Genomic DNA, 27,976 nt, shown 5'->3' with positions numbered 1-27,976 from the left:
ATTAATCCATGAGGTACAAAGTGTGTTTCTAAAGTTTGGGGACAGCTCTTCAAAGAAAACACAATTTTGTTAAAACTACTATAGCTTAATCCATATATTGTACATATATACATAAAACTGAAAAAAACACCAATATGGATGAATATAGCCCAGATAACTTTCTCTCTGACTGAGTAATTCAGATGCTGTCCATCCACCTGTCTCTGAGCTGAGAGAAGAGAGAAGAGAGAGATAGAGGAGAGAGAGGAGGTGTAGAAAAGAGATGAGGAAAGGAGAGGAGAGCTCCCACAAGCGAAGGCAGACTAACACTGTCTCTTTCATCTCAAATACAGCCCACGAGACAACAGAGAGTCTGAGCAGTTCTGTGTTGGTAAACTCCCTCTCAACTAGACACTTTAGGATTACAAAAAAGGATCTCCCTCTCTCTCTCTCTCTGTTTATGTAGTCTCTCCACAAGAGATTAAGCAGGAAGAGGAATGGGAACTTTGCTTAGCACTTGACTGAAGTGTGTCGTGATGTGTGTATGGAAGTGATCTGATGATGGGGGAAGTTATGGCTGGTGAGAGGAGAGGAGAGAGGAAAGAGACAGAGAGAGAGAGAGAGAGAGAGAGAGAGGCAGAGGAGAGGTTTAATATGCTATACACACACTGGCTGAGATATATAGAAAAGGTAAAAATAGAACTGAACCAGGCAGCCGAACAAAACGCGAGGCCTGAGCGGAATACCAAGACAACAGAAGAAAATGTACGGAGAGTACCGGTAGGGTGCAAAATGGCCAGCCGAAAGACAAATACAAATACCTTTATGTGTTAAATGTCAGAACACACATTGCTGGCTTACTAATGAATCCCATTTGTGGGAGAATAGAGCAGTTTTGGAGTCAAGAACGAATGCACAGTATATCTATAGTACTTTGTGATGTGTATTGAGTGTAGTAATGTGATGATCACATACATTTGTCACTTATTGTTGAGGCATAAAAGCCAAAGACATAGAATTTGTAACATTAAGACTACCCAAAACGAAACATTAAAACTTTCTATGGCTGAAGTGCTGTTCTTCAATTCAAACTCATGCTTTCCACCCACCTGGGTCAAATACTAGTGTCCATGATTCAACAAAAGCACTCAAGCAGTTCAACACATTCTCCCTAGCTACAGCGCTGTGTAAAAACATTGATTCAGTATGCAATTTATTTCAATCCAGATGGCAAACTGACTTTCAACTATTCCCAGCAGAGCTCTGTTAAATCCCCACAGAGAGCTGAACAGTGGAAGAGCAGCGTTTTAGCTTCTATTTAGCACTTTCTCGCTTGCAATCTCTATCCCCCTTTCAACAGCGAGCCTCTCTCTCTCTCTCTCTCTCTCTGTCTCTCTCCATAGCGAGCTGAACAGATTGAAGAGCAGAGTTCTAGCTTCTTCTCAGGAAACTCCCAGGTGGTTATTGTGCCTTTGCTGTCGTATGGCACTCTCTATTCACTTCAGTCTAGATTGAGCTAGCAGGAGGTGCTCCAGCTGACAAGGTAGAAACACAATTTAAAAGAAGGATGTCAAAATACAGCATGAGGCTGCAGACCAGATGAGCCGTTTTGACTGAACTCTATCACTCATTATTTTATATAACAACAACAGTGTGGAAACTAAATGTTTTTATTTATTTATTTATATCACCTTTATTTAACCAGGTAGGCAAGTTGAGAACAAGTTCTCATTTACAATTGCGACCTGGCCAAGATAAAGCAAAGCAGTTTGACAACATACAACAACACAGAGTTACACATGGAGTAAAACAAATATACAGTCAATAATACAGTAGAAAAATAAGTCTATGTACAATGTGAGCAAATGAGTTGAGATAAGGGAGGTAAAGGCAAAAAAAAGTCCATGGTGGCAAAGTAAATACAATATAGCAAGTAAAACACTGGAATGGTAGATTTGTAGTAGAAGAAAGTGCAAAGTAGAAATAGAGTTAATGGGGTGCAAAGGAGCTAAATAAAATAAATAAATACAGTAGGGGAAGAGGTAGTTGTTTGGGCTAAATTATAGATGGGCTATGTACAGGTGCAGTGATCTGTGAGCTGATCTGACAGCTGGTGCTTAAAGCTAGTGAGGGAGATAAGTGTTTCCAGTTTCAGAGATTTTTGTAGTTCATTCCAGTCATTGGCAGCAGAGAACTGGAAAGGGAGACGGCCAAAATGATTGAGAGTGGCTTGTAACAATGCTTTAAAAGGATACTTCAGGATTTTGGCAATGCCCTTTATCTACTTCCCCAGAGTCAGATGAACTTGTAGATTCTATTTGTATGTCTCTGCGTCCAGTATGAAGTTAGTTAGAGGTAGATTCGCAAGCCAAAGCTTACTAGGGTTAGCACAATGGCTGGATGTCTATGGTAACAGCTAGCATGCCATAGACGCCCAGTAATTGTGCAAACGCTACTTAGCAACATACTTCAAACTGCACATAGAGATAAAAATGGTATGCACGAGTTCATCTGACTCTGGAGAAGTAGATAAAGGACTTCTTTGCCAAAATCCGAAGTGTCGCTTTCAGCCTATACTTTCTTTAGAGACCTCAGTTGGCAACGCTGGTGTAGCTTGAAGATGGGGGAGAGTTTGGAGATACATCCTCTAGGCCAGATCTAAAAGGACATGAAGCCGGTCCGTTTTAAAGAACAGCCTCTATCTCTGTGATATTATATACACATAGCATTTACGTCAAGATTTCACAACATTCAGTTATTCCTTGAGGGGAATATAACAGTAGTAGGCTTTGTAACAAAAGTCAAACTAGTAGTAACCAAACATCAACATTCTGGGAGGACATTTATGAGAGAGAATAATTGCTGAATATGAGTTAATAAACAACAAGCACATATATATATACAGTTGAAGTCGGAAGTTTACATACACTTAGGTTGGAGTCATTAAAACTCGTTTTTCAAACACTCCACAAATTTGTTGTTAACAAACTATAGTTTTGGCAAGTCTGTTAGGACATCTACTTTGTGCATGACACAAGTAATTTTTCCAACAATTGTTTACAGACAGATTATTTCACCAATAATTCACTGTATCACAATTCCAGTGGGTCAGAAGTTAACATACACTAAGTTGATTGCACCTTTAAACAGCTTGGAAAATTCCTGAAAACGGTATCATGGCTTTAGAAGCTTCTGATAGGCTAATTGATCATTTGAGTCAATTGGAGGTGTACCTGTGGATGTATTTCAAGGCCTACCTTCAAACTCAGTGCCTCTTTGCTTGACATCATGGGAAAATAAAGAAAAATCAGCCAAGACCTCAGAAAATAAATTGAAGACCTCCACAAGTCTGGTCCATCCTCGGGAGCAATTTCCAAATGCCTGAAGGTACCACATTCATCTGTACAAACAATAGTACACAAGGATAAACACCATGGGACCACGCAGCCGTCATACCACTCAGGAAGGAGATGCCTTCTGTCTCCTAGAGATGAACGTACTTTGGTGCGAAAAGTGCAAGTCAATCCCAGAACAACAGCAAAGGACCTTGTGAAGATGCTGGAGGAAACAGGTACAAAAGTATCTATATCCACAGTAAAACGAGTCCTGTATCGACATAACCTGAAAGGCCGCTCAGCAAGGAAGAAGCCGCTGCTCCAAAACCACCATAAAAAAGACAGACTACGGTTTGCAACTGCACATGGGGACAAAGATCATACTTTTTGGAGAAATGTCCTCTGGTCTGATGAAACAAAAATAGAACTGTTTGACAATAATGACCATTGTTATGTTTGGAGGAAAAAGGGGGAGGCTTGCAAGACGAAGAACACCATCCCAACCGTGAAGCACGAGGGTGGCAGCATCATGTTGTGGGGGTGCTTTGCTGCAGGAGGGACTGGTGCACTTCACAAAATAGATGGAATCATGAGGGAAGGAAAATGATGTGGATATATTGAAGCAACATCTCAAGACATCAGTCAGGAAGTTAAAGCTTGGTCGCAAATGGGTCTTCCAAATGGACAATGACCCCAAGCATACTTCCAAAGTTGTGGCAAAATGGCTTTAAGGACAACAAAGCCAAGATATTGGAGTGGCCATCACAAAGCCCTGACCTCAATCCTATAGTAAATTTGTGGGCAGAACTGAAAAAAGCGTGTGCGAGCAAGGAGGCCTACAAACCTGAATCAATTACACCAGCTCTGTCAGGAGGAATGGGCCAAAATTCACCAAACTTATTGTGGGAAGCTTGTGGAAGGCTACCCAAAACATTTGACCCAAGTTAAACAATTGAAAGGCAATGCTACCAAATACTAATTGAACACTATATATTGCTGAGGGTATTTGTCAGGCAGGGAGACTATGCTATTGGCTGCTGAGCAGATGTTGGCTCTAGCAGAGTGTCTGAATCTCAGCACAGCCTTAGTCCCCATTACAGTGCAGCCAGGCAGTCAGCCAGGCAGCCAGCCAGGCAGGCACAAGATCCCCAAGAGACTACAGACAAGAGAGGACAACAACAATAACAACACAAACACACACACAGATACGCGCTTACGCACACAACATTAATTGGTGAGGAAAAGGAGAATGTGGTTCCCTTATTTCCCATAACATTAACATAACTAGATCACACATCTGTGCTTATAGTAACACTATCTCCCATCATCAATAGCAGAGGCACAGTAACACATGTAATTAGCGTGATTGTGTGGAAACACCCTCAGTACATTAGCCTATATCCTACATACTCAACTGGTGGTTCGCGGACCGAATCCGGAACCAGAACGGGGTCAATATGGACCGTAGGCCCCCCCAAAAAATTATAATAATTATACTTATTTTTTACTCGGTCAGACTTCGACCCTTGGTACCGTAAACACACAAGACATTGAAGAATGCATAGAATTGGAGGAAATTAGCTTTAAAACTCCAAATTGTCTATCCGCCAACAAGAGGGGTGTGAACAGTTTGAGGTCACATGGGTTGTGAGGTGGGGGTTTGTTACTATGCTGATAAATGATATTATCCATCTGGACCTTTGCCACCTAGGAAATGTGTGTGACCGGACCTTCTCAAATAGTACTTAAGTACCCCTGGCCTCTATCACGCCGCACTATCCCCCATGCCTTAGTCTACATGCAGCCTGTGTGTTTTTCACCTCCTCCACCAGTGGCTTAGGCCCTAAGCCCTTATAGGCTATGGAGAGGACAGTCAGAGGAGAGGCCGGTGGGATATTGGGTTGTTGGGTATCCTCCAGAGTCCTGGGCTGCATCCCAAATACTTCTCTATTCCCTATGTCTTAACCTGGGCCCATAGGGAATAGAGTGTTATTTGGGATTCACACCAGACTAACCTGCCAGCCATCCACAGTGACTGCAGGACACAGACATGCATCCTATACAGGGATGCCAAGAGGAAGGGGCCAGTGCCAGTCAACATTGGCATAGTCAGTACAGCTAACATGTACAGGCCGTCTTGGTGTAAAATTTCATCTTTCCCTCTGTCTCATTCTACCCCCCCTCTCTTGCTATTATAGTCCCCTCTCCATCCCCCAATCTGTATTTTTCCTCTCTCTCTCCCTCCTTATGCTGTGTTCAACTTCCTATAGCACCAAGCCCACTGAGAGGATGAGTTAATAGTGCTGTCAGTAATGTGCAGAGCTAATGTGCAGAGTGTGCACCTCTATAGGGCAGCACAGCAATCATACTGATCCTCTCGCTCTTTCCTTTACAGGACAAGACACATTCCTTTGTAGCTCAGTTGGTGGAGCATGATGCTTGTAATGCCAGGGTAGTGGGTTTGATTCCTGGGACCACCCATATTTAAAATGTATGCATGCATGACTAAGTCACTTTGGATAAAAGTGTTTGCTAAATGGCATTTATTATCATTCAGAGTGGCTGAACACATGCAACACCCTTGGACACACACACACAGATACACAAATAACCACACACACACACATATATACATATATACAGGTACTGTGCTGCACACACACGTACGCACCATAACAAGTATGAGCACCTCAGTGAAAACATTAATATGCAGATTGACTATCAAAAGGAAGAGACGACTTAATGGGATTCCATGAATTAAACAAAAAGTCCTCAGCAAACTGCAACAAAACAATGTTCAAGTTCACTGCTTTTCACACAATCATCTGTCTGAAGAAAATCACCCTCCCTCCCTCCCTCCCTCCCTCCCTCCCTCCCTCCAATTTCAAAGATGATGTCCTCTACAGAGGGAGAACTGCAGCACTCTTAAATAAGCATTGTCACTCCTTTCAAGTTCATCATGAAAGAAGAAAGGAAGGATGGCATACTCTATGTCTGAGCCAGAGTAGTGAGTGGAGCGGAGCTGGCGCGAGGAGCGGAGATGGAGCGAGGAGCGGAGCTGGCGCGAGGAGCGGAGCTGGAGCGGAGCGTGCCCAATATGACTGGAGCGTGGAGCGAGATTCCCAAATGCTCCAATATTTCTCCAGTAGAGCTCACTTCGACCTCAGGGCATGCCCGGCCCAGCATGCATTTGTAGTGTACTTGTGTGCTGCTATAGCCCCTTTATTTAGCTACTGTCATGGAGTTCGCTAAATATTTTCATAAAGAAACTAAATCAAGGTGACTTACAAAGATGAGGACCAAGAGCAAGAGAGTGTCCATAGTAGTGTCCATAACTAAAGAATCATTGTGGAATCTGAAAAGCATGATGGTGTACTTTACTTACTACATTGCACATGCTAAAAGAAAGCAACGAGGTGGATAGATAACTACGTGTGTCATTGTGGCAAAGTATTTATAAACCAAAAATCAGGTCTCTTAAACGTTTCATTCATTTTTGTTCTATTATCTATAGAATTATTTAATTTGGCCCAATAGGCCTGGCATATTCCCTTGTTCAAGGAGCTTTCCGTTTTGATTGGGTTATTTTGCCTAAAAACCTTTAGGCCTACCTATAGAATAATAATTTTAAAAAAACTCTGCATCTCTGCCCAGCCTGGCATCAGTGGCCAAAAGGGTGTTTAGCATCTCCAGTGGCTCTGCAAGTGTGGAGAGCTTATTCTCCGATGCTGGCCTGCTCTCCAGGCACCATCGTGTGATCCTGAAGGCACAGACTGGCCAAACTCGTGTTTCTGAAAAATGAAAAATGAATTCTAAAAATGAATTCAAAAGGCACTAATTAGTCATATTTCATTTAATTTGTATATAATTCTAAGTAAGTCATAGCCTATATGCACAATTTACAGACTATACTGATTTAATACCACAAAATGTAAATGCTGAGTTCTTTATGTCCCTACCAGTCTATTGTGTCGCACTCGCAAATGTTTGACAATGTATTTCTTTGTAGGCTATAGCCTTAAAATAATAGAAATAATATAGCCTACATAATTAATTTGCATTACTTCTCTGGCTCCCTGTCTGGCTCCCTGTCTGGCTCCCTGTCTGGCTCCCTGTCTGGCTCCCTGTCTGGCTCCCTGTCTGGCTCTGGCTCCTGAACCTATTTAGAGTGTTTATATGCTACTTAATATGACATGTAGCCTACTTGAAAATATGAGCGCTTCTTACATTCACCTTTTCATACTTTTCATTTAAATCCATATGGTTTGGTTTCAATACTTCAAAACCAATTGGTAGGTCCAGATAGTCACAAAAATAGATTGGTTTTGGTTAAATTGTGATTTTTTAAGAATGGGGCGGCAGCATAGCCTAGTGGTTAGAGCGTTGGACTAATAACAGAAAGGTAGCAAGATCAAATCCCCGAGCTGACAAGGTACAAAATCTGTTGTTCTGCCCCTTAACAAGGCAGTTAACCCACTGTTCTTAGGCCGTCATTGAAAATAAGAATTTGTTCTAATCTGACTTGCCTAGTTAAATAAAGGTTACATTTTTTTTTAATAAATGGAGTGAATTTGGAGCGGCAGTTTTTCTTCCTATGAGTGCAGAGCGGTTTTTAGCGGAGCTGTTGGAAAGGACGATGAGCCCTGGACGCTCCATGAGGGGGATTTCCAACCGCTCAACTCCGCTCACAGGCTCTGGTCTGCGCCCCAAATGGCACCCTATTCCCTTTATAGTGCACTACCATAGGGTTCTGGTCAAAAGTTATACACTATATAGGGAATATGGTGCCTCTATCATATTCAGAAAACTTGTTTAGGTTCCCCAATGCATAGACAAGCAGCTAGCCTGCACAACTAAAGCGTCTTCTCCTCCAGCTATAAACCCATCTTGAGAGGCTGTACTGATGAATTCTCTAGAGGTGTACTGCTACACACGGTGGATTAACACTTGTGGAATTGTGTCTGGTTTGATCTGTCTCTTCAATGCCATGATCAAATGGTGTAGGTTTATAGTCAGTGGTTGCTCTTCCTTCATACAAAAAAACTATGACTCAGGCAGTCATCTCTTTGGAATATGGGAAATTCTGACAAAATAACTGACTTAGAAACAGCAGGAAATGTTAACTTGTAGTGTATTCGATGTCAGACTTAACGAAAAATGTATCAACACCTACAAAAAAATCTCCATTAATTCTAATCCACATAATAATTCACATTTCCTGTTGCTGTAGGATTATTTTACAGCTATAGCAAACTGGCTCAAATGAAGATCCTACATCTGTCTAGGTAGATGATCTGAACTGTCCAGACAAATCAATGAAGAGCTGCCTAGCTATTACTCACTGCCAAATGAAGACGAGAAGGGACAGATGGAAGTGATAGATGTCTGAAGGAGGGAGAGATAGAGAGAGAGAGAGAGAGAGAGAGAGAGAGAGAGAGAGAGAGAGACATCTAGAAGAAATTCATAACATTCGGCCACATTCATTTCTCAGTTTCCCAGTTTCGCAGACAGACATGCATTGGTTCTGTAATCCAGGAGACAAAACAGACTTCATAATCTCCTGCTTGATTCCCAGTACGACAAAGGCTGAGAATTACTTTTCAGCAATAACATTTAAACGGGTTAATGTAATGTGCAGGGAGCAGGATACACACGAGGCGGTGCATAAAAGCTGGGATACTGGATCATTAAACTGTTTTGATTACACTGATAGACCTCCGCACTCCTCAGCCAGATTCATTACTACTGCTCAGTTCACTTTGCTTTGGTTCACGTGTGAACTTTTTGGCTTGGCACGACTCGACCACCTGTGAGTGGTGTGTATGTGTGTGTGGTGTGTGTGTGTGTGTGTGCTTGCGTGCATGCGCGCTTGTGTGTGCATGCATTTATGCATGTGTGTGTGTGCGTGAATCTGTGCTTGAGTGTGTGTACTCTACTCTGAGCCAGCTCATTAGGCCTCTATGACACACAGTGTTAGTGATGGATTAGTACAATGGGCAAGTGTCAGTGATGAGGATGGCTAGGAACAGTACAGGGACAAACACAGGCCATCTGTTTGGTCCTGGCCAGGCCTGAGACACAGCAATCATAGAGGGAGGCCAGGTCTTCTGGGTCACTGCTCCACAGTGGTCTGAGGAGAGGAGAGACAGGCACTACTGCACCCATAGCAGCACACAGCACAAAGACAGTCCATGCTGGATGTGCTCGTCGCAAACGCGAACCCCATAGGGAATGACCTGCAGAGACGTACTAGATAAATACACACATCTACACAGAGATACAGCACAGTATGTACACACAATCAGCTTCCTCTTCTGCACACCAGCTACACTACTGCCTGTGCTTTAGTCATACAGTGATACAGTGCATGTTCTGCTGCGTCATGTACACTCAGTGACAGTTTATTAGGTACAACCATCTAGTACCGGATCGGACCCCCAGCCTGAATTCTTCGGGAGTGGATTTGAAAAGGTGTCGGACACATCCCACAGGGATGTTGGTCCATGCTGACACGGTGGCATCACGCAGTTGCTGCAGATTAGAAGGCGGTACATTCATGCATGCATTTATGCATCTGTGTTTAGTGAGTGACTGAGTGTGTCGGGAAACAGCCTTTTCCATCTCATCCCAAAGATCCTCTGCTGGGTTTGGTCCGCAACAATGTTCAGATATGGTGTGGCGTTCAATCGGTTCTCAATTGGTATCAAGGGACTTAACGTGTGCCAGGAAAACCTTCCCCACACCAGTACACCATCACCACCAGCCTGTACTGTTGACACCAGGCAGGATGGGTCCAAATCCTGACTGCCATCAGCATGACCCAACAGGAACCGGGCTTCGTCAGACCAGGTAATGTGTTTCCACTCCTCAGTTGTCCAGTGTTGGTGGTCGTGTGCCCACTGGAGCCTCTTCTTCTTGTTTTTAGCTGATAGGAGTGAAACCCAGTGTGGTCGTCTGCTGCAATAACCATCTGTGACAAGGACTAACGAGTTGTGTGTTCTGAGATGCCGTTCTGCAGACCACTGTTGTACTGCGCTGTTATTTGCCTGTTTGTGGAACGCCTGTTAGCTTGCACGATTCTTGCCATTCTCCTTCGACCTCTCTCATCAACGAGCTGTTTCTCCCACATGACGGCCGCTGACTGGATGTGTTTTGTTTGTCGCACCATTCTTGGCAAACCCTAGACACTGTTGTGAGTGAAAAGCCCCAGGAGGGCGGCCATTTCTGAGATACTCGATCTTAGGTCACTCGTTTTGCCCATTCTAACTTTCAATCAAACAGTAATTGAATGCCTCAATGCCTATCTGCCTGCTTTATATAGCAAGCCAAGGCCATGTGACTCACTGTCTGTAGGAGCCATCCATTTTCGTGAACGGGGGGTGTAACTAATAAACTGGCCAATAAGTGTATATACTGCACAGTACAGAGCCTTCACTGCTCTGTCATGTATATACTGTACAATACAGAGCCTTCACTGCTGTGTCATGTATATACTGTACAGTACAGAGCCTTCACTGCTGTGTCATGTATATACTGTACGGTACAGATCCTTCACTGCTGTGTCATGTATATACTGTACAGTACAGAGCCTTCACTGCTGTGTCATGTATATACTGTACAGTACAGAGCCTTCACTGCTGTGTCATGTATATACTGAACGGTACAGAGCCTTCACTGCTGTGTCATGTATATACTGTACAGTACAGAGCCTTCACTGCTGTGTCATGTATATACTGTACAGTACAGAACCTTCACTGCTGTGTCATGTATATACTGTACAGTACAGAGCCTTCACTGCTGTGTCATGTATATACTGAACGGTACAGAGCCTTCACTGCTGTGTCATGTATATACTGTACAATACAGAGCCTTCACTGCTGTGTCATGTATATACTGAACGGTACAGATCCTTCACTGCTGTGTCATGTATATACTGTACAATACAGAGCCTTCACTGCTGTGTCATGTATATACTGTACAGTACAGAGCCTTCACTGCTGTGTCATGTATATACTGAACGGTACAGAGCCTTCACTGCTGTGTCATGTATATACTGTACAGTACAGAGCCTTCACTGCTGTGTCATGTATATACTGTACACTACAGAGCCTTCACTGCTGTGTCATGTATATACTGAACGGTACAGAGCCTTCACTGCTGTGTCATGTATATACTGTACAATACAGAGCCTTCACTGCTGTGTCATGTCTATACTGTACAGTACAGAGCCTTCACTGCTGTGTCATGTATATACTGAACGGTACAGAGCCTTCACTGCTGTGTCATGTATATACTGTACAGTACAGAACCTTCACTGCTGTGTCATGTATATACTGTACAGTACAGAGCCTTCACTGCTGTGTCATGTATATACTGAACGGTACAGAGCCTTCACTGCTGTGTCATGTATATACTGTACAGTACAGAGCCTTCACTGCTGTGTCATGTATATACTGTACAGTACAGAGCCTTCACTGCTGTGTCATGTATATACTGAACGGTACAGAGCCTTCACTGCTGTGTCATGTATATACTGTACAGTACAGAGCCTTCACTGCTGTGTCATGTCTATACTGTACAATACAGAGCCTTCACTGCTCTGTCATGTATATACTGTACAGTACAGAGCCTTCACTGCTGTGTCATGTCTATACTGTACAATACAGAGCCTTCACTGCTGTGTCATGTATATACTGTAGTCTATACTGTACTGTGGTGTCAGGTTCTCTCTGGGCTGCTGTCTCATTAATCTACAGAGAGAGCCGCAGTGCTGAAGGGAGAGGAGAGAGAGAAAGCGAGAGAAGGGGAAGAGAGAAAGGGGTGTGAGAGAGAGAGCGAGAGAGCCAGGGGAACAAAGAATGGATTCTGTGGAGCTCAGAGGTTCAGATACCAGCTAGGAACTTGCAGGAAGGAGACTGGAGCTGGGAGAAAGAGGGTAAAGATCTCTAGGGTGACATGGGTACAAATATGACACTTTGGCATTACCTGGGAATAAATACCTGGGAAACAATATGAAATTCCTAACAATATGATGCACCAGCTAAACGTTACAGCTCCTAGGCTAAAGACTCGTCTGAGTGGACTCAGTGGACACTTCCATGCACCTCAAACTATTGGGATTGTTTTGTCTTTCTATTTTCTCTTTCCCTCTGTATTTCCCGACACACTCAGTCACTCACTAAACCCTGTTGAACTTGATTGTGTTACAAGATCTGCCACTCAGGTAGATTACAAGCTTAGAGGCATTAGAAATGTCAGATCAAGAGTTGCAGACTGTAGCTAGGTAAGTAATGATGGGAAGAATTATTGGCCAGAAAAGACTAGGTAGAAGGAAAGGATTAGGAGTAAGATACAGTACTATTATAAACTGGGTGGTTCGAGCCCTGAATGGCTGAAAGCCGTGGTATATCAGACCGTATACCATGGGTATGACAAAATATGTATTCTTACTGCTCTAATTACATTGGTAACCAGTTTATAATAGCAATAAGGCAACTCGGGGGTTTGTGATATATGGCCAATATACCACGGCTAGGGGCTGTATCCAGGCACTCCACATTGCGTTGTGCGTAAGAACAGCCCTTAGCCGTGGTATATTGGACATATACCACACCCCCCCATGCCTTATTGCTTAATTATACTATGCCAAGACATTACATTTTACGTATCTAATCTTTCTTGAGGGAAGTTATTAATTGAAAGTAATTCATGATAAATCCATCTGTATCTCTTCATTTCTCTGGACAGATTGGGGCATCCTAATACTGCTCCATATAGGATGACTACGTACACTGAGAGAATATACTCTATACTGAGAGTGACTACAGCGGGAATCTTCATTGCTCCTGTGCTGACTGTGGATCCTGCAGGTACTGCTGCAGAGTCCTGAGCTACCCCAGTGACATCATCACTGGCTGAGGAGAGAGGGAGCATGCAGCGGTTGCAAAGTGAGCTAAAAGACTATATTTTTGTGTGTATAAACAGCCCCAAAAACATGTGTGCTGTGATGCCTGCAATCGTAGCAGTCTGAGGTAGAGGTGAAACGCTCCATGGAATACTCACTCCTGGCACACATTTGTATTATTTATTGTCGTGGGTCGGCACAGCAACAGTAGAGCCGCTTGAACCCCAAACACACAGTCAGAGACAGCTTCGTCATCACTGCCTCACTGCTGACGGAAGCAGCCTGTCAGTCCGCTCTGCAAGCAGGCACACTGTGGCTGGAATGTCTGTCTGACAGCGACTAGGTTCATGTTCACTAAGCTGCAGAGAAAGGTGTTTATCTATCAAGGTTTGTGAGCAACAGAACTGTGCTTATGTCCCAGTAAGGCAGAACATTGTACTTTATAACCAGTCATGTATGCTCTGGTATGTTCCTGATATGTAATAGGACATGATGTGGTATTAATGTGTATTGTCTGGTAATGACTTAGTATAATTCAAAACAACTAGTAACTAATTCACGACCCAAATAAACAAACAATTCATAGGCTATTAGTGTGTAACTGCAATTTTACCATGGAAGTAAATACCATATCAAAATATTTCCATGGAAGTAAATACCATATCAAAATATTTCTGTGCTTCTTATCCGACACTCTACAGGTCACCTGGGACTGGTGTGGTTAAAGGTCCACTTCTGGTGCTGCTGGCTAAATATGGAGGTGTAAGGTTTCACGCAACGCCTGCCTGAAGTTGGCACTCAACCAGAGAAGTTTGTTTTGTTCTGTCAAACTGCTATGGAGTATACCGTATCTTAACAGCTGTACAGCACTGACTCCAGGAATGGGTTAGGGCACAGCAGCTCAGATGCATGCAGCTTAACCAAGTACTAGAGAGATGCATGTTGGGTTTATCAGTTGTCATGGTGAGTAGTTAGTAAAAGTAAAGGAGAAAACTCACCAGACCAATTGTCGGTCTGCACAGTTCACCGTTCGCTTGCTGTCAGAGCGGTGGGATATAGGGACCACCCACCGTTGGCGACTGACCAGAATGACCATCATTTTCGCCCGTTTCTACATGTAGAATCGCTTTGCACTTGGTTTGCAAATTACGGCCGCCACTCTGTTCAGAGGTGGTAAGTAGTCTCGCCGGCAGACGCTCGACAATCCTACCAGTCTCTCCACGTTGTAGTAGTAAAAAACAGCACCATTTCAAGCTGTCAGTGACAAGGATGCAAATGTTTCAATTCTGAAATTTGGCATCAGAGATTTTTTTTTAATTGCTGAAAGAGAAGCAATCAAAGGGACAAGCTGAAGCAGTCAGTGTCTGCATCCTAAATGGCACCCTATTCCCTATGAAGTGCACTACTTTTGACCATAGCCCCATAAAGCCCTGATCAAAAGTAGGGCACTAAATAGGGAATAGGGTGACATTTGGGATGTATCCAGTGACATCATTAGAATCATGGTTATTACTGTCATGACCGCAAATCATCCTAATCTGAGAGAGCACCAAAGCCTTGGAGGATTTTTCTCACTATTCCTCTACATTATGGATGAACCATGTTGTTGCAGGGGGCCTTCGAATCAAAGTGACATGCGTTGGGTAGATTCAGCTCTGTGGCGTCAGGACTGGTTCAAATAGTATTTGTGAGCGTTTGCTTGAGTCTGTTTGCCTTTACTGTACGGTTCCATTAGTTCTATTGCACCAGGCATATTAAAATAAGCACAGCTGAAGTATTTGAAAGACAACAAATACTATTTGAACCCAGGCCTGGCAGCATAGAGTAGGCCTGTAGCTAGAGGGACTGATAAGCAGAGCTGTAGCTGTCTAAATCACATCTTACTTCTATTCTAGGTTCTATTAAGCCTGAGCCAGCAGTTAGAAATACATATAAATAGGGGAACAGCAATCCCAGTCCCAGGATAATCATGGGGTGAAATGATCCCACTTGGAACCCTCTCTCTCTCATGTGATGTAATGTTCACTCTAGGTGGAATTTCAGTTCCAGGATTTATTTGGTATTGCATCTAGGAGAGATTATTTTGACTGGGAATGATTGGGGATTAACCCACATGCAGTTTTAAGAAGTCATTTTGGTAATAACATGTTCATGTACAGTAACAAATGCACATATGACAGTCCAACTTTAAACAAAGTACAATTTATAAAGACTTTATATAGCATACTTTATAAGCACAACATAAATGCTTCACAAAGAATCTATAAGTGTATGTCATACTCTATAAATGGTGTATAAACATACATAGTGCATTGTGTCACATTTGGCAATTGACCCTACAGTGGGAATGGTTATGTCACCCTTTATAGAGCATGATATACGCTTATAGATTATTTGTGAAGCATTTTTGCAGTGCTTACGAAGCCTTTATGTATGCTATTAAAAGCCTTAAAGTCGTACTTCGTTTAAAGTGGGACTCAACAACTAAATGTGCTAATATGATCAAAAGACGAGAATTGTATAATAATGAAGAAAATGCTTCGATAATTTTAGATCATCTTTGTTTAGATAATGTTTGTTAAATTTCAACGGTCTGCTTGTATTTTGACAATAGGGACATAATTATGATCAAACTGTATGGTATAGGCATGAGAAGAAAGAAAAGCGAACTTGACATCTACAATAGGCTTCTCTATCTGAATGTAGGCTCCAAAAACAAAGCTGCCTAGCCCTTTCCTGCAGTCAATGACCAAAAGCACCCTCTTTGGCCTCATGGGTGAAATGTTATTCATATTTTTCCTAATTTAATCATTATTAAAAATTTTAAAAATTAAACTGACCGAATTCCGGTGTTTCTATGTCAAACTGTTTTGTTATATTTCAATCTTCTGTAATGTATATCAAGTGTAATATTGGGATGCAAACTCAGAATGTAATGCATTTCAACTGTATATCTGACATGGTACAGGTGTCTTGTTTTTTTAAGCCCATAACCATGTGTGTGAAGTGTATACTTTTGTTTCAGGGTAGATGTGTTTAAGACTACCTAGAATCACTGTGTGTGAACCTGATTTAGCCCACTGCAGTAAAAGTTTAACAAACCACAGGCAACACGCCAGGCAGTAAACAACATAACTTAACAACGCCCACTTAGACGAAAGCAGCGGAAGTCTATTTCAATAATGCATTTACAAGACAAAATCAGAACTCCATCCAAGTCCTGCATTAGACTTCCAGGGAACGGTGGTGATTTCATTAGTGCACCACAGAATGCAGCATCTTGACTGAGGCCTGTAGACTGTGGACGTCCCAAATGGCACCCTACTTTTGACCAGACTCCTATGCACCCTGGTCCAATATAGTGCACTACATAGGGTGCCATTTGGGACACCACCACTGCCTCTGTGCCAGTGCCTCAGTCACCCATACTGATCAGGAGGAGAGGACTTCTCTGCTCATCTGGATCAATAACGTTCCATGAAAGACAGAGACATATTTAATTCAAGCTCCTGTCTAAAGTAATTAATAAATGTACTTTTTGTGTTTATGTTTATTTTTTAAACTTGTATGTGACCGGAAACATGACCGAATACAAACAGTGTAGCTATTCCCTCCACAAGGCAATCAAACAAGCTAAGCGTCAGTACAGAGACAAAGTGGAGTCGCAATTCAACGGCTCAGACATGAGAGGTATGTGGCAGGGTCTACAGTCAATCACGGACTACAAAAGGAAAACCAGCCCCATTGCGGACCAGGATGTCTTGCTCCCAGACAGACTAAACAACTTCTTTGCTCGCTTTGAGGACAATACAGTGCCACTGACAAGGCCCACTACCAAAACCTGTGGGCTCTCTTTCACTGCAGCCAACGTGAGCAAAACATTTAAACGTGTCAATCCTCGCAAGGCTGCAGGCCCAGACGGCATCCCCAGCCGCGTACTCAGAGCATGCGCAGACCAGCTGGCTGGTGTGTTTACGGATATATTCAATCGCTCCCTATCCCAGTCTGCTGTCGCCACATGCTTCAAGATGGCCACCATTGTTCCAGTTCCCAAGAAAGCCAAGGTAACTGAGCTAAATGACTACCGCCCCGTAGCACTCACTTCCGTCATCATGAAGTGCTTTGAGAGACTAGTCAAGGATCATGTCACCTCTACCCTACCTGTCATCCTAGACCCACTCCAATTTGCTTACCGCCCCAATAGGTCCACAGACGACGCAATCGCAATCACACTGCACACTGCCCTAACCCATCTGGACAAGAGGAATACCTATGTGAGAATGCTGTTCATCGACTACAGCTCAGCATTTAACACCATAGTACCCTCCAAACTCGTCATTAAGCTCGAGACCCTGGGTCTCGACCCCGCCCTGTGCAACTGGGTCCTGGACTTCCTGACGGGCCGCCCCCCAGGTGGTGAGGGTAGGTAACAACATCTCCACCCCGCTGATCCTCAACACTGGGGCCCCACAATGGTGCGTTCTCAGCCCTCTCCTGTACTCCCTGTTCACCCACGACTGCGTGGCCATGCACGCCTCCAACTCAATCATCAAGTTTGCAGACGACACTACAGTGGTAGACTTGATTACCAACAACGACGAGACAGCCTACAGGGAGGAGGTGAAGGCCCTCGGAGTGTGGTGTCAGGAAAATAACCTCACACTCAACGTCAACAAAACAAAGGAGATGATCGTGGACTTCAGGAAACAGCAGAGGGAGCACCCCCCTATCTACATTGACGGGACAGTAGTGGAGAGGGTAGAAAGTTTTAAGTTCCTCAGCGTACACATCACGGACAAACTGAAATGGTCCACCCACACAGACAGCGTGGTGAAGAAGGCGCAGCAGCGCCTCTTCAACCTCAGGAGGCTGAAGAAATTCGGTTTGTCACCTAAAACACTCACAAACTTTTACAGATGCACAGTCGAGAGCATCCTGTCGGGCTGTATCACCGCCTGGTACGGCAACTGCTCTGCCCATAACCGTAAGATTCTCCAGAGGGTAGTGAGGTCTGCACAACGCATCACCGGGGGCAAACTACCTGCCCTCCAGGACACCTACACCACCCGATGTCACAGGAAGGCCAAAAAGATCATCAAGGACAACAACCATCCGAGCCACTGCCTGTTCACCCCGCTATCATCCAGAAGGCGAGGTCAGTACAGGTGCATCAAAGCTGGGACCGAGAGACTGAAAAACAGCTTCTATCTCAAGGCCATCAGACTGTTAAACAGCCATCACTAACACTGAGTGGCTACTGTCAACATACTGACTCAACTCTAGCCACTTTAATAATGGAAAAATTGATGTAATAAATGTATCACTAGCCACTTTAAACAATGCCACTTCATATAATGTTTACATACCCTACATTACTCATCTCATATGTATATACTGTACTCTATACCATCTACTGCATCTTGCCATCTTGATGTAATGTATCACTAGCCACTTTAAACAATGCCACTTTTATATGTTTACATACCCTACATTACTCATCTCATATGTATATACTGTACTCTATACCATCCACTGCATCTTGCCTATGCCGTTCTATACCATCACTCATCACAGCATCACTACTCTGGACGGTTCTGACTTAGAATATGTGGACAACTACAAATACCTAAGTGTCTGGTTAGACTGTAAACTCTCCTTCCAGACTCACATCAAACATCTCCAATCAAAAGTTAAATCTAGAATTGGCTTCCTATTTCGCAACAAAGCATATTTCACTCATGCTGCCAAACATACCCTCGTAAAACTGACTATCCTACCGATCCTCGACTTCGGCGATGTCATTTACAAAATAGCCTCCAATACCCTACTCAATAAATTGGATGCAGTCTATCAGTTTGTCACCAAAGCCCCATGTACTACCCACCACTGCGACCTGTACGCTCTCGTTGGCTGGCCCTCGCTTCATACTCGTCGCCAATCCCACTGGACCAGGTCTTGTAAAGTTCCCCCTTATCTCAGCTCGCTGGTCACCATAGCAGCACCCACCTGTAGCACGCGCTCCAGCAGGTATATCTCTCTGGTCACCCCCAAAGCCAATTCCTCCTGGAACGAAAATCACTAAAACTGGAAACACTTATCTCCCTCACTAGCTTTAAGCACCAGCTGTAAGAGCAGCTCACAGATCACTGCACCTGTACATAGCCCATCTGTAAACAGCCCATCTATCTACCTACCTCATCCCCATACTGTATTTATTTATTTATTTATTTTGCTCCTTTGCCCCCCATTATTTCTACTTTGCACTATCTCCACTGCAAATCTACCATTCCAGTGTTTTACTTGCTATATTGTATTTACTTCGCCACCATGGCCTTTTTTGCCTTTACCTCCCTTATCTCACCTCATTTGCTCACTTTGTATATAGACTTATTTTTATACTATATTGACTGTATGTTTGTTTTACTCCATGTGTAACTCTGTGTTGTTGTATGTTGTCGACCTGCTTTGCTTTATCTTGGCCAGGTCGCAATTGTAAATGAGAACTTGTTCTCAACTTGCCTACCTGGTTCAATAAAGGTGAAATAAATAAATAAAAATTCATATTTTTTTTGATGTACATATTCTTATTCATTCCTTTACACCTGTGTGTATAAGGTAATTGTTGTGAAATTGTTAGGTTGGATTACTTGTTAGATATTACAGCATTGTCGGAACGAGAAGCACAAGCATTTCGCTACACTCGCATTAACTTCTGCTAACCATGTGTATGTGACAAATAAAATTTCATTTGATTTGATGAATTCCAGGTGAATTGAAGAGGGTAAAAGTAAGGAATAGCAATGTGCCATAAGACTAGAAGAGCTTTGGGGGGAATACAGTACACTTCAAGACTTGGCTAGGAGTGATTCCAGTTTCCTTCAGGGTGAGCAAGACCAAACACCATCAGAAGTTAAAATGCTCATCTTGCCACAAAGTCAGTGCATCTCAAAATCTTGAGTTCCCTCCTTTTTTTAAAGGTTTATTTAATTACTGCAGTGGGCTAAATCAGGGTCACAGTGTTTCTTGGTAGTCTGAAACACATCTACTTTGAAACACACATGGTTATAGGCTTACAAAAAAGAAGATACCTGTACCATTTCAGATCATTTTGAGTTTGCATCCCAATGTTACACATTATATACATCACAGAAGGCTGAACTATAACAAAACCGTTTAACATATGAAACAGGATTTTCAGATTTTTTTTTAACAATGTTGATTAATGAAATTATGAAAAAAATATTAATAATATTCCACCCATGAGGCCACTAGATGGCACTTTGGTCATTCGACCATAATCAGTATCATAAAGGGTTTGAATATGTCCTGTTCCAAACCACCCTGTAACAATAGAGAGCAGCAGATCCAGAGATGCATTCTGAATAGAACCAGAGAGCACATTAGAAGCTGAGTACGGCTGTGAGCAGTGCAGCCCTAAAGCGTTGAGGTACACAGACTAATAATGCCCAAATGCAGTATATAAAGACCTGAAGCTCTCTTTCTCCCATACACTCTCTCACATGTTCTCTTCTATCTGTCTGTCTGTCTGTCTGTCTGTCTGTCTGTCTGTCTGTCTGTCTGTCTGTCTGTCTGTCTGTCTGTCTGTCTGTCTGTCTGTCTGTCTGTCTGTCTGTCTGTCTGTCTGTCTGTCTGTCTGTCTGTCTGTCTGTCTGTCTGTCTGTCTGTCTGGCTGGCTGGCTGGCTGGCTGGCTGGCTGGCTGGCTATCCATCTATCCATCTACCTCCCCTTCCCTCTCTCTGTGAGAGAATTGCACATCAGCAACAAGGGTCTAAGAGTGATTCAAATGTGACTTGTGACAAGTATTAAATTGTGTGTCCTGGAGATGTGTCTTGTGTTTCAATACTTTGTCTCTCTCAGGACCTGATCAGGCATGGATCAGCAAAAGGAAGGCCAGGGTCATTACAATACTCAGAAAGTCAGAGGTTCTGATACAAAGAATGCAAAAAATGGTCATGTTGATTGATTGCAGATTGATTGCAAATGGCTGATTGATTGACTGACCTCTTCTTATACTGTAGATTCTCTGAAAAGGTATCAACATTTGTTTACAGACTTTACATGGTTGGTGTTAAATCCTACCATTTCCTTTCAATTCAGTGTTTCTGTCACATTGGAAAGTAGGCTATAGTTTTCCATTGTTGTCAGATCCCAGAGATGTTGTGGATGGTGAAGGTCTGTACATATTGTCATTGCTAATATGATAGTAAGGAGAACTGTCACATCTCTAAGCGTCCAGGTTAGGAGACACACTCACAAACTGTTATTGATGCTGATTATCACTCTCTACCTAGGCCAAGGCCAGTCTAAGACCCAGACAAACATAGAAAATGCTGATTATCACTCTCTACCTAGGCCAAGGCCAGGCTAAGACCCAGACAAACATAGAAAATGCTGATTATCACTCTCTACCTAGGCCAAGGCCAGTCTAAGACCCAGACAAACATAGAAAATATGAAAAGTGTAATAGATCAATAGATGATCCATAGATGATCAATATTGTATGATGAACGATTCAGGACAGTTGCAGTGCACCGAAGCCATGCTTCCAAAATTCAGCCAGCAGAATGACATCAAATACCCGATGAGATACATTAGATCTTTACACATTTAATACGCAATGCAGATTACGGTTTTCTCTATTTTCATCAAGGTGTCATGTGATGCGCACAGGTAGCAGATACACAGACGAAAGAGACATTACCCACAGTGGGGCAACCAACGGTGACAGCAACAGCGTCAATATAATAGGTTCCCTGCTTGCTAAACAGGAACTGACCTGGATCGTGCAGGTGTACTCCGAGTCATCCAGCAGCCTCACGGTACAGTTGTATTCTCGTTCCAGATTCCTGATGCTGCCACTCATGAAACGGCTCAGCATCTTCTTGCTCTGTGTCTGTGTATGGGACCACAAAAAACTGCACACAGCATAGATGTAATGTCACATCAACAACGTCCCTCCTCTTTGGTCCAACACCTGGATAGCAGCAATGTCAATCTACAGCGGTGGTTGAGCATCGTATTTCCGGTAGCCCAGATGTGATATCGCACTGAATGCTCAACGGCTGGGCAACCAAAGAATGAATACTGTATCACTCAATGTGATAAAATGTTAGTCTGCTGCTGATGTCCAGTTAAACTGTTATCATACCTCCACACTCTTCATTGCTCTCTTCAGTCAAATGCTGCTGGGCGGGCCACGGACGAGTCTTTGAATGACGTGTCTGCGCGCAAACGACAGCCAAAGCCGAGGAAATTGGCTACATTTCTGTTTGTAAACCACAGGTTGGTTCTCCGCGGGAGCAATGTGACGAATAGTAATTTCGAATCTCCCACGTTTCCATCAGAATGCAGGGCCATGCCCATCAGCTGAAATAATGCCAGTTAGCCTACACCACCAAGGATACGAATAGCCAGCAAGGACTGCTCGACCTGATTCGATGAGCTGCTCAGTTCAAGAGCTGTTTACATTGTATTTCAAATCGCACCGTATGCAAATGAGTGCATCACGCGCTCGAGGAGAGCCGCTGGAAAGGAGGTTGGCGAGCGGGAGGTGTTAATCGTAGACTGTTTCATAATACAGAGAATGCAATAGTCATATTTTTCTAGATTCAACCTTTGAAATAACCTAGGGAATATGCAATGTCCATAATTGCCAACAGTAACCGCTGAGGTGAGGGAAAACAATGATAATGTAACTTATTGTAGCCTAATATGCCTATAAATGATCTCATCCGGGGAGTCTATAATTTATTACATAGACTCGGCCGACTTTCAGGATTGGCTGGTTATGCAATAGGCTGTTGGCTCCCTCAGGTGGTGTGTAATTTCTAGTGCAGTCTGCTCTTGGTAGTCTTGAGCAGGAGGAGACCACTAGGAGGAGCCGCTGGAAATGGTTGACATAACGGTATGTACCTGCCCTACCTGCTATACCGTTATCTCAGTGTGCGCTTATAATAAGTAGAGGGGTGGATGGGATCGCAGATTTTTTTTAATCGATTGATTATTGGGATTAAAACAGAATAGGCTATCAACACATGTGGAATGCATGTAGCTGTAGGAGATGAATATATTAGGCTACACAACAGTCCTGTGAGTGTGAAGCTGTCAATGATATCACTTATCAATTAGGCCTATCATTAATGAAAGACTCATGTTTCAACCAAGTTATATTTAACCCGTAAGAGTCTAAACCCTGTCTATGTTCTACTAAGCTATATGGAATTGTTTTAAGAAGGTCATACCAAGGATCATTTTGCTATTTGGTTTTGAATTTTAAGACCCCTTGAAGTATAAAATAAATATATACACAAATGATTTGATGAAACATTTTATTTGGCCTTACTGCTATTAGCCCACACAAACGCATTGAATGACAGATTCACTACATGGAACAACAGATAGTCCCCCCAAAAACTCTAAAGGAAGTTTGTTCTGAAGTGACTGTCCTATATCTGAGAAATATAAGAAATATCAGGAAACATTTATTATTTTTGTTGACATATATTTGTCCCCTTATTTTTGGCACTTAACAGTCTAACGCCTCGATAACACACCGACAGGGTAAAAAAAGAGTACGCAGCATCATCTCGATATGTGTTCCACAACATTTCAACTTTCACCTTCTGCTACCATTTCTGCCAAGCCGTCTACACATACAGTTTAATGCATATGTTCGATAAATCCAACATATGCACCACACAGAACACACTGCAACTACCTCTGCAACACAATGCTACAAGGCAAACACAGCGTTCCATTGGAAATGAATGTACTTCTGGTGTACCAAAATGCAAGGACTGTGTCGGTGTGATCGAGGAGTGAGCCCTGTCTAACCTGGGGGGGGGGGGGGGTTACTAAGCTATATGGAATTGTTTTAAGAAGATCATAACATGGATCATTTTTCTATTTGATTTTTAATTTTAAGACCCCTTGAAGTATAAAAAATATATATATAAAAAAATGTGTAGAGGGTAAGCTAATCCTAGGTCTTTGCTAATGCTAACTTCTGGGATAGGCCTATGGTGCTGTTAAAATTCTGATATGTGTTCAACATTACATGAGTGGGCAAATACTTTTTAACAACAGGAGAAAACACATTTACCAATCATCATTCATGGATATGATAGCATGCTAGTAACACCTGTCTGTGATGGCATGCGGCAGTTGATTGGTTCATGGCACTGCAGAATGGGTGTGGTCACAAGCATAAATGTGACCCTGAGTGAGGAAGGGTGTCTGGGTGTTGTTCAGCTGTCCTTCCACGGGGTCACGTCTTCTTCCTGTTTCTCCTTATGGCCTTGGGAGTCAACATGGTCTGGGTGTGAATAACCAAGAGATGATGTCATAGATTCAGCAGCCCAGGACAGTCTTACAAGTCCAAGCCCAGTTTCCACAGTGACGTGACCCCAGGCTGTCAAACATCAAAACAACCCTACTGGCTGGCTGGGGGGTAAGGAGCGAGAACAGGACTTGGCATCATGCTACCTGCGGGGGGTAAACAGCGCTCTAATATAGCCTATATATAGTGCACTACATTTGACCAGAGGTCAGAAGTAGTGCATTACATAGGGAATAGGGTACTATTTAGGACATACCCCAGGACAGACAGCCAATCACTCTGGCACAAGACGTCATGTCAACACCTAGCCTCTCCAATTAGCTTTGATCTTAACCCTCATGAGTCCAATCGAAACGGAACACCATGTTCCAATGTTCCATAGTTCCGATACCCTAAATGTGATATGTTGTATTTTAATCTTAGCCGATATGTATCCTGATGGAAGCCATTTGAAGCTGGACGCACTACTGTATATGTTACATAGCTTTGTGATCTCAATCACACACACACAATGTTTATGAAAGCCTAGCAGTCTGAAAAGTCAGTGGAGTTTAATGTTCTGCTTTCACCAAACAGTAATGAATTGTTGGCCCATCTGGGTGCATGTGATGTCTATAGGAGTGAAAACACAGAAGTTTCATAGTAGTGTGCCACACGCAGTCTACTTCCTGCTCGTTTGCTAGTGGACCACTAGAGGGAAGTAGTGAAGCGTTCAGTACTGCGTAAACTCAGGCACCTGCTATAAGCAGGGTATTTGTACTCTACAGATAACAGCACCTGTTTGAATTGAAATTATTAAATTGCTAAACTGTACAGAGAAGTGTATTTTTATCCAATGAGATTTTGACTTGAGTGACTTTGCACATCTGCCTAGCACTGAGGCATATTGTAGTAGGCCTACATTAATTATATTTACTGTATGGGCCTACATCTGAAGGGGCTATGGTTGTGTTTAGCTGCTGTTGAAACTGCTGAGGCCTAGAGATGACATAGGACACCATGATGATAAATGTATTAATTTTATCATAATTATGGGATCAGTTATCCTATATCCTGTATAGCTGACAGGCAGATAAGCATTACAACTTCTACAATTTCTAAATACTGTAGAAATCAACATGTTGTGTCATATCAGAACCAACATGATATCTTGTATCACAGCTGTAGAGTAAATCAAGTTACCTGGTTCTACATGACCTTGTAACAGAGTGGGAGGAAGCTGGGTGAAAGGTTCAGGGCCATGAGGCGTTAAAGGTCACTATTTACGATGTCAATGAAGTGGATTATGACCCCGCCGGCCATGGTGGAATCAAGATGAAGTTACAGCGGCTCAGCCCCTTATCTACTACCACACCAGAACAGAAGTACTATATCCCAACAAGGTGACATAAAGAAGTCCTCCTTCCTCTTTAACAGCTCCTCACCTTGTGATAACGTGATTTAATTGGCTGCTTTTTGGTTCCACTTATAGCGGCACAGTTTACACATTTTGGGCAAGCACATTGCTCTATGCTGTCTTGCATTGATTGAGGAAGGCTTGTATAACCATTTTACAGTCATTCAGAATTGGATATTAGCGTTATAGAGCGTATAAATTAGTATAGAAACATTCCTTATGAGGGTGCTGTCCAAAATTAGCAAGAGATTGCCTTGTAAAAGGGTAAAAACGGGATGAACTCCAGAAAATGTTCATAAAAATATGTCAGTTCAATCAACAGAAATAGAAGCCAGTGAACCAACATTTCGTCTGTCTTGTATAACTATTTTGGCATGGGATTATGTTTATGTAAAGGCAGTGACACTGGTGTTCCTGAACATCATTCACAGACATCTATAAATCTGTCCAACAAGGCTACAGGACGTTAGGATCTGCTATAGATAGCCCGGTATGACGCTACGCAATACAAAAACATTATTTTCAAACCCACCATCTGATCCAGACCATGAGGTCAACACAAATAATAACGTAACGTCTGAGTATCAGGTTTCCTAATTTATGCAATGGGATAATTATCATAAATCAGCTGTAAATTCAATATAATTACAATAATGTGATTTTCTATTTCCATAATCAGTGGGCAAAACATATGGTGTAACAAAAGCAACTATCAGGTATGAAGGTAAGACCCAGATGCAGACAATGTTGAATTAACACTTGTTTAATAATCCAACAGGGGCAGGCAACAGACAGGTCAAGGCAGGCAGGGGTCAGATAACCAGAGGTGGAGCAACGGTACCGGACGGCAGACAGGCTCAGGGTAGGCAGCGGTCAATAATCCAGAGGTGGGGCAAAGGTACAGGTTGGCAGGCAGGGTCAGGCAGGCTCAGAGACAGGACAGGCAAGGGTCAAAACCAGGAGGGTGCAAAAAAGAGAGACTGTAAAAAGCAAGCGCTGAGACACAAAAACACTGGTTGACTTGACAAACAAGACAAACTGGCGACAGACAAACAGAGAACACCGGTATAAATACACAGTGGATAATGGGAAGATGGGTGACACCTGGAGGGGGGTGGAGACAATCACAAAGACAGGTGAAACAGATCAGGGTGTCACAGCTACTTTAGACGTCCACTATACATACCAACAATGTATCCAAGGCAGCCTCTGTGAGGTCAAAGAGGATATCAACCAAATTTTACATAATCTGAGACCCTTGTACAATCTGTCAATCTCTCTTTCCACACATCTTGTAGAAAATCCCTTCCATTACGTCATAGGCCAGGTGTTTCAGGGTCATGTGACACGGCCTCGTGGTCTATTGGTCTATGTAGTGGTTTCACATTGTGTTGTGCTCTGATCCCAGCAGCATAGCAGCATACACACCCCTCTAAGAATGTACAGCCAGGCACAGGCTAGCCGAGGGCCTCCCTCTTTGTCCCTACCATGGCTTCTGACTGAGGGCTGTGAGCCAGCTGCTGTGTGTGTGTGTGTGTGTGTGTGTGTGTGTGTGCCAGTCCAGTCCAGTTCATGTACGTCCGCCATCACAGGGTGGTGGTGGTGGTGGGAGCAAGCAAAAGAGTGAAATAATTCAGTTTGATAATAAGCAGAGACACACTGCATCAACCTGCTATGTAAAAGACAGGGCCTGGAACTTACTGAGACACGGCAATGGACATTTTAAAAAGAGTCATTTAAAATAGCAGCGCAGGAGGCACGTATGCATGTGTAATCTGATGACTGTCTATGCAGAGTAACATGGGAGGAATTTTGATTGGTATCTTTGAACTTGATTTAAGTGTCAGTCACTAAAAAATGTGGGAATTCATAGTGATGGTGCCAGTTACGTTCCCTAATCCCTAGTGCACTGAGATGCATGTTGAGTTGTCGGTATGCTGGAGAGAATGCAAGTTAAGGTGAAAAGTGTCATTTCCTTCTTTAGTTATTCTGATTTTGTTTT

The 27,976-nt window shown here is 43.0% G+C and overlaps 1 protein-coding gene across 1 annotated transcript in view; it reads right to left on the bottom strand.

Moving 5' to 3' along the window:
- LOC106594991 (FERM domain-containing protein 5) overlaps nucleotides 1-22,819 on the bottom strand; it is a 124,149-nt gene extending 101,330 nt beyond the window's left edge. The window contains exon 1 of the mRNA XM_045689335.2: nucleotides 22,017-22,819. Within this exon, the coding sequence (XP_045545291.1) occupies nucleotides 22,017-22,118 (102 nt within the window). The 5' untranslated portion in view covers nucleotides 22,119-22,819. The remainder of the gene's footprint in view (nucleotides 1-22,016) is intronic.
- Nucleotides 22,820-27,976: the final 5,157 nt, after the last annotated feature.

This window comes from Salmo salar, chromosome 11, assembly GCF_965601325.2.
Source record: "Salmo salar chromosome 11, fSalSal1, whole genome shotgun sequence".
Taxonomy (NCBI): Eukaryota; Metazoa; Chordata; class Actinopteri; order Salmoniformes; family Salmonidae; genus Salmo; species Salmo salar.
Note: the sequence above shows the minus strand (reverse complement) of the source record. Positions and strands in the feature narration are given on the sequence as shown.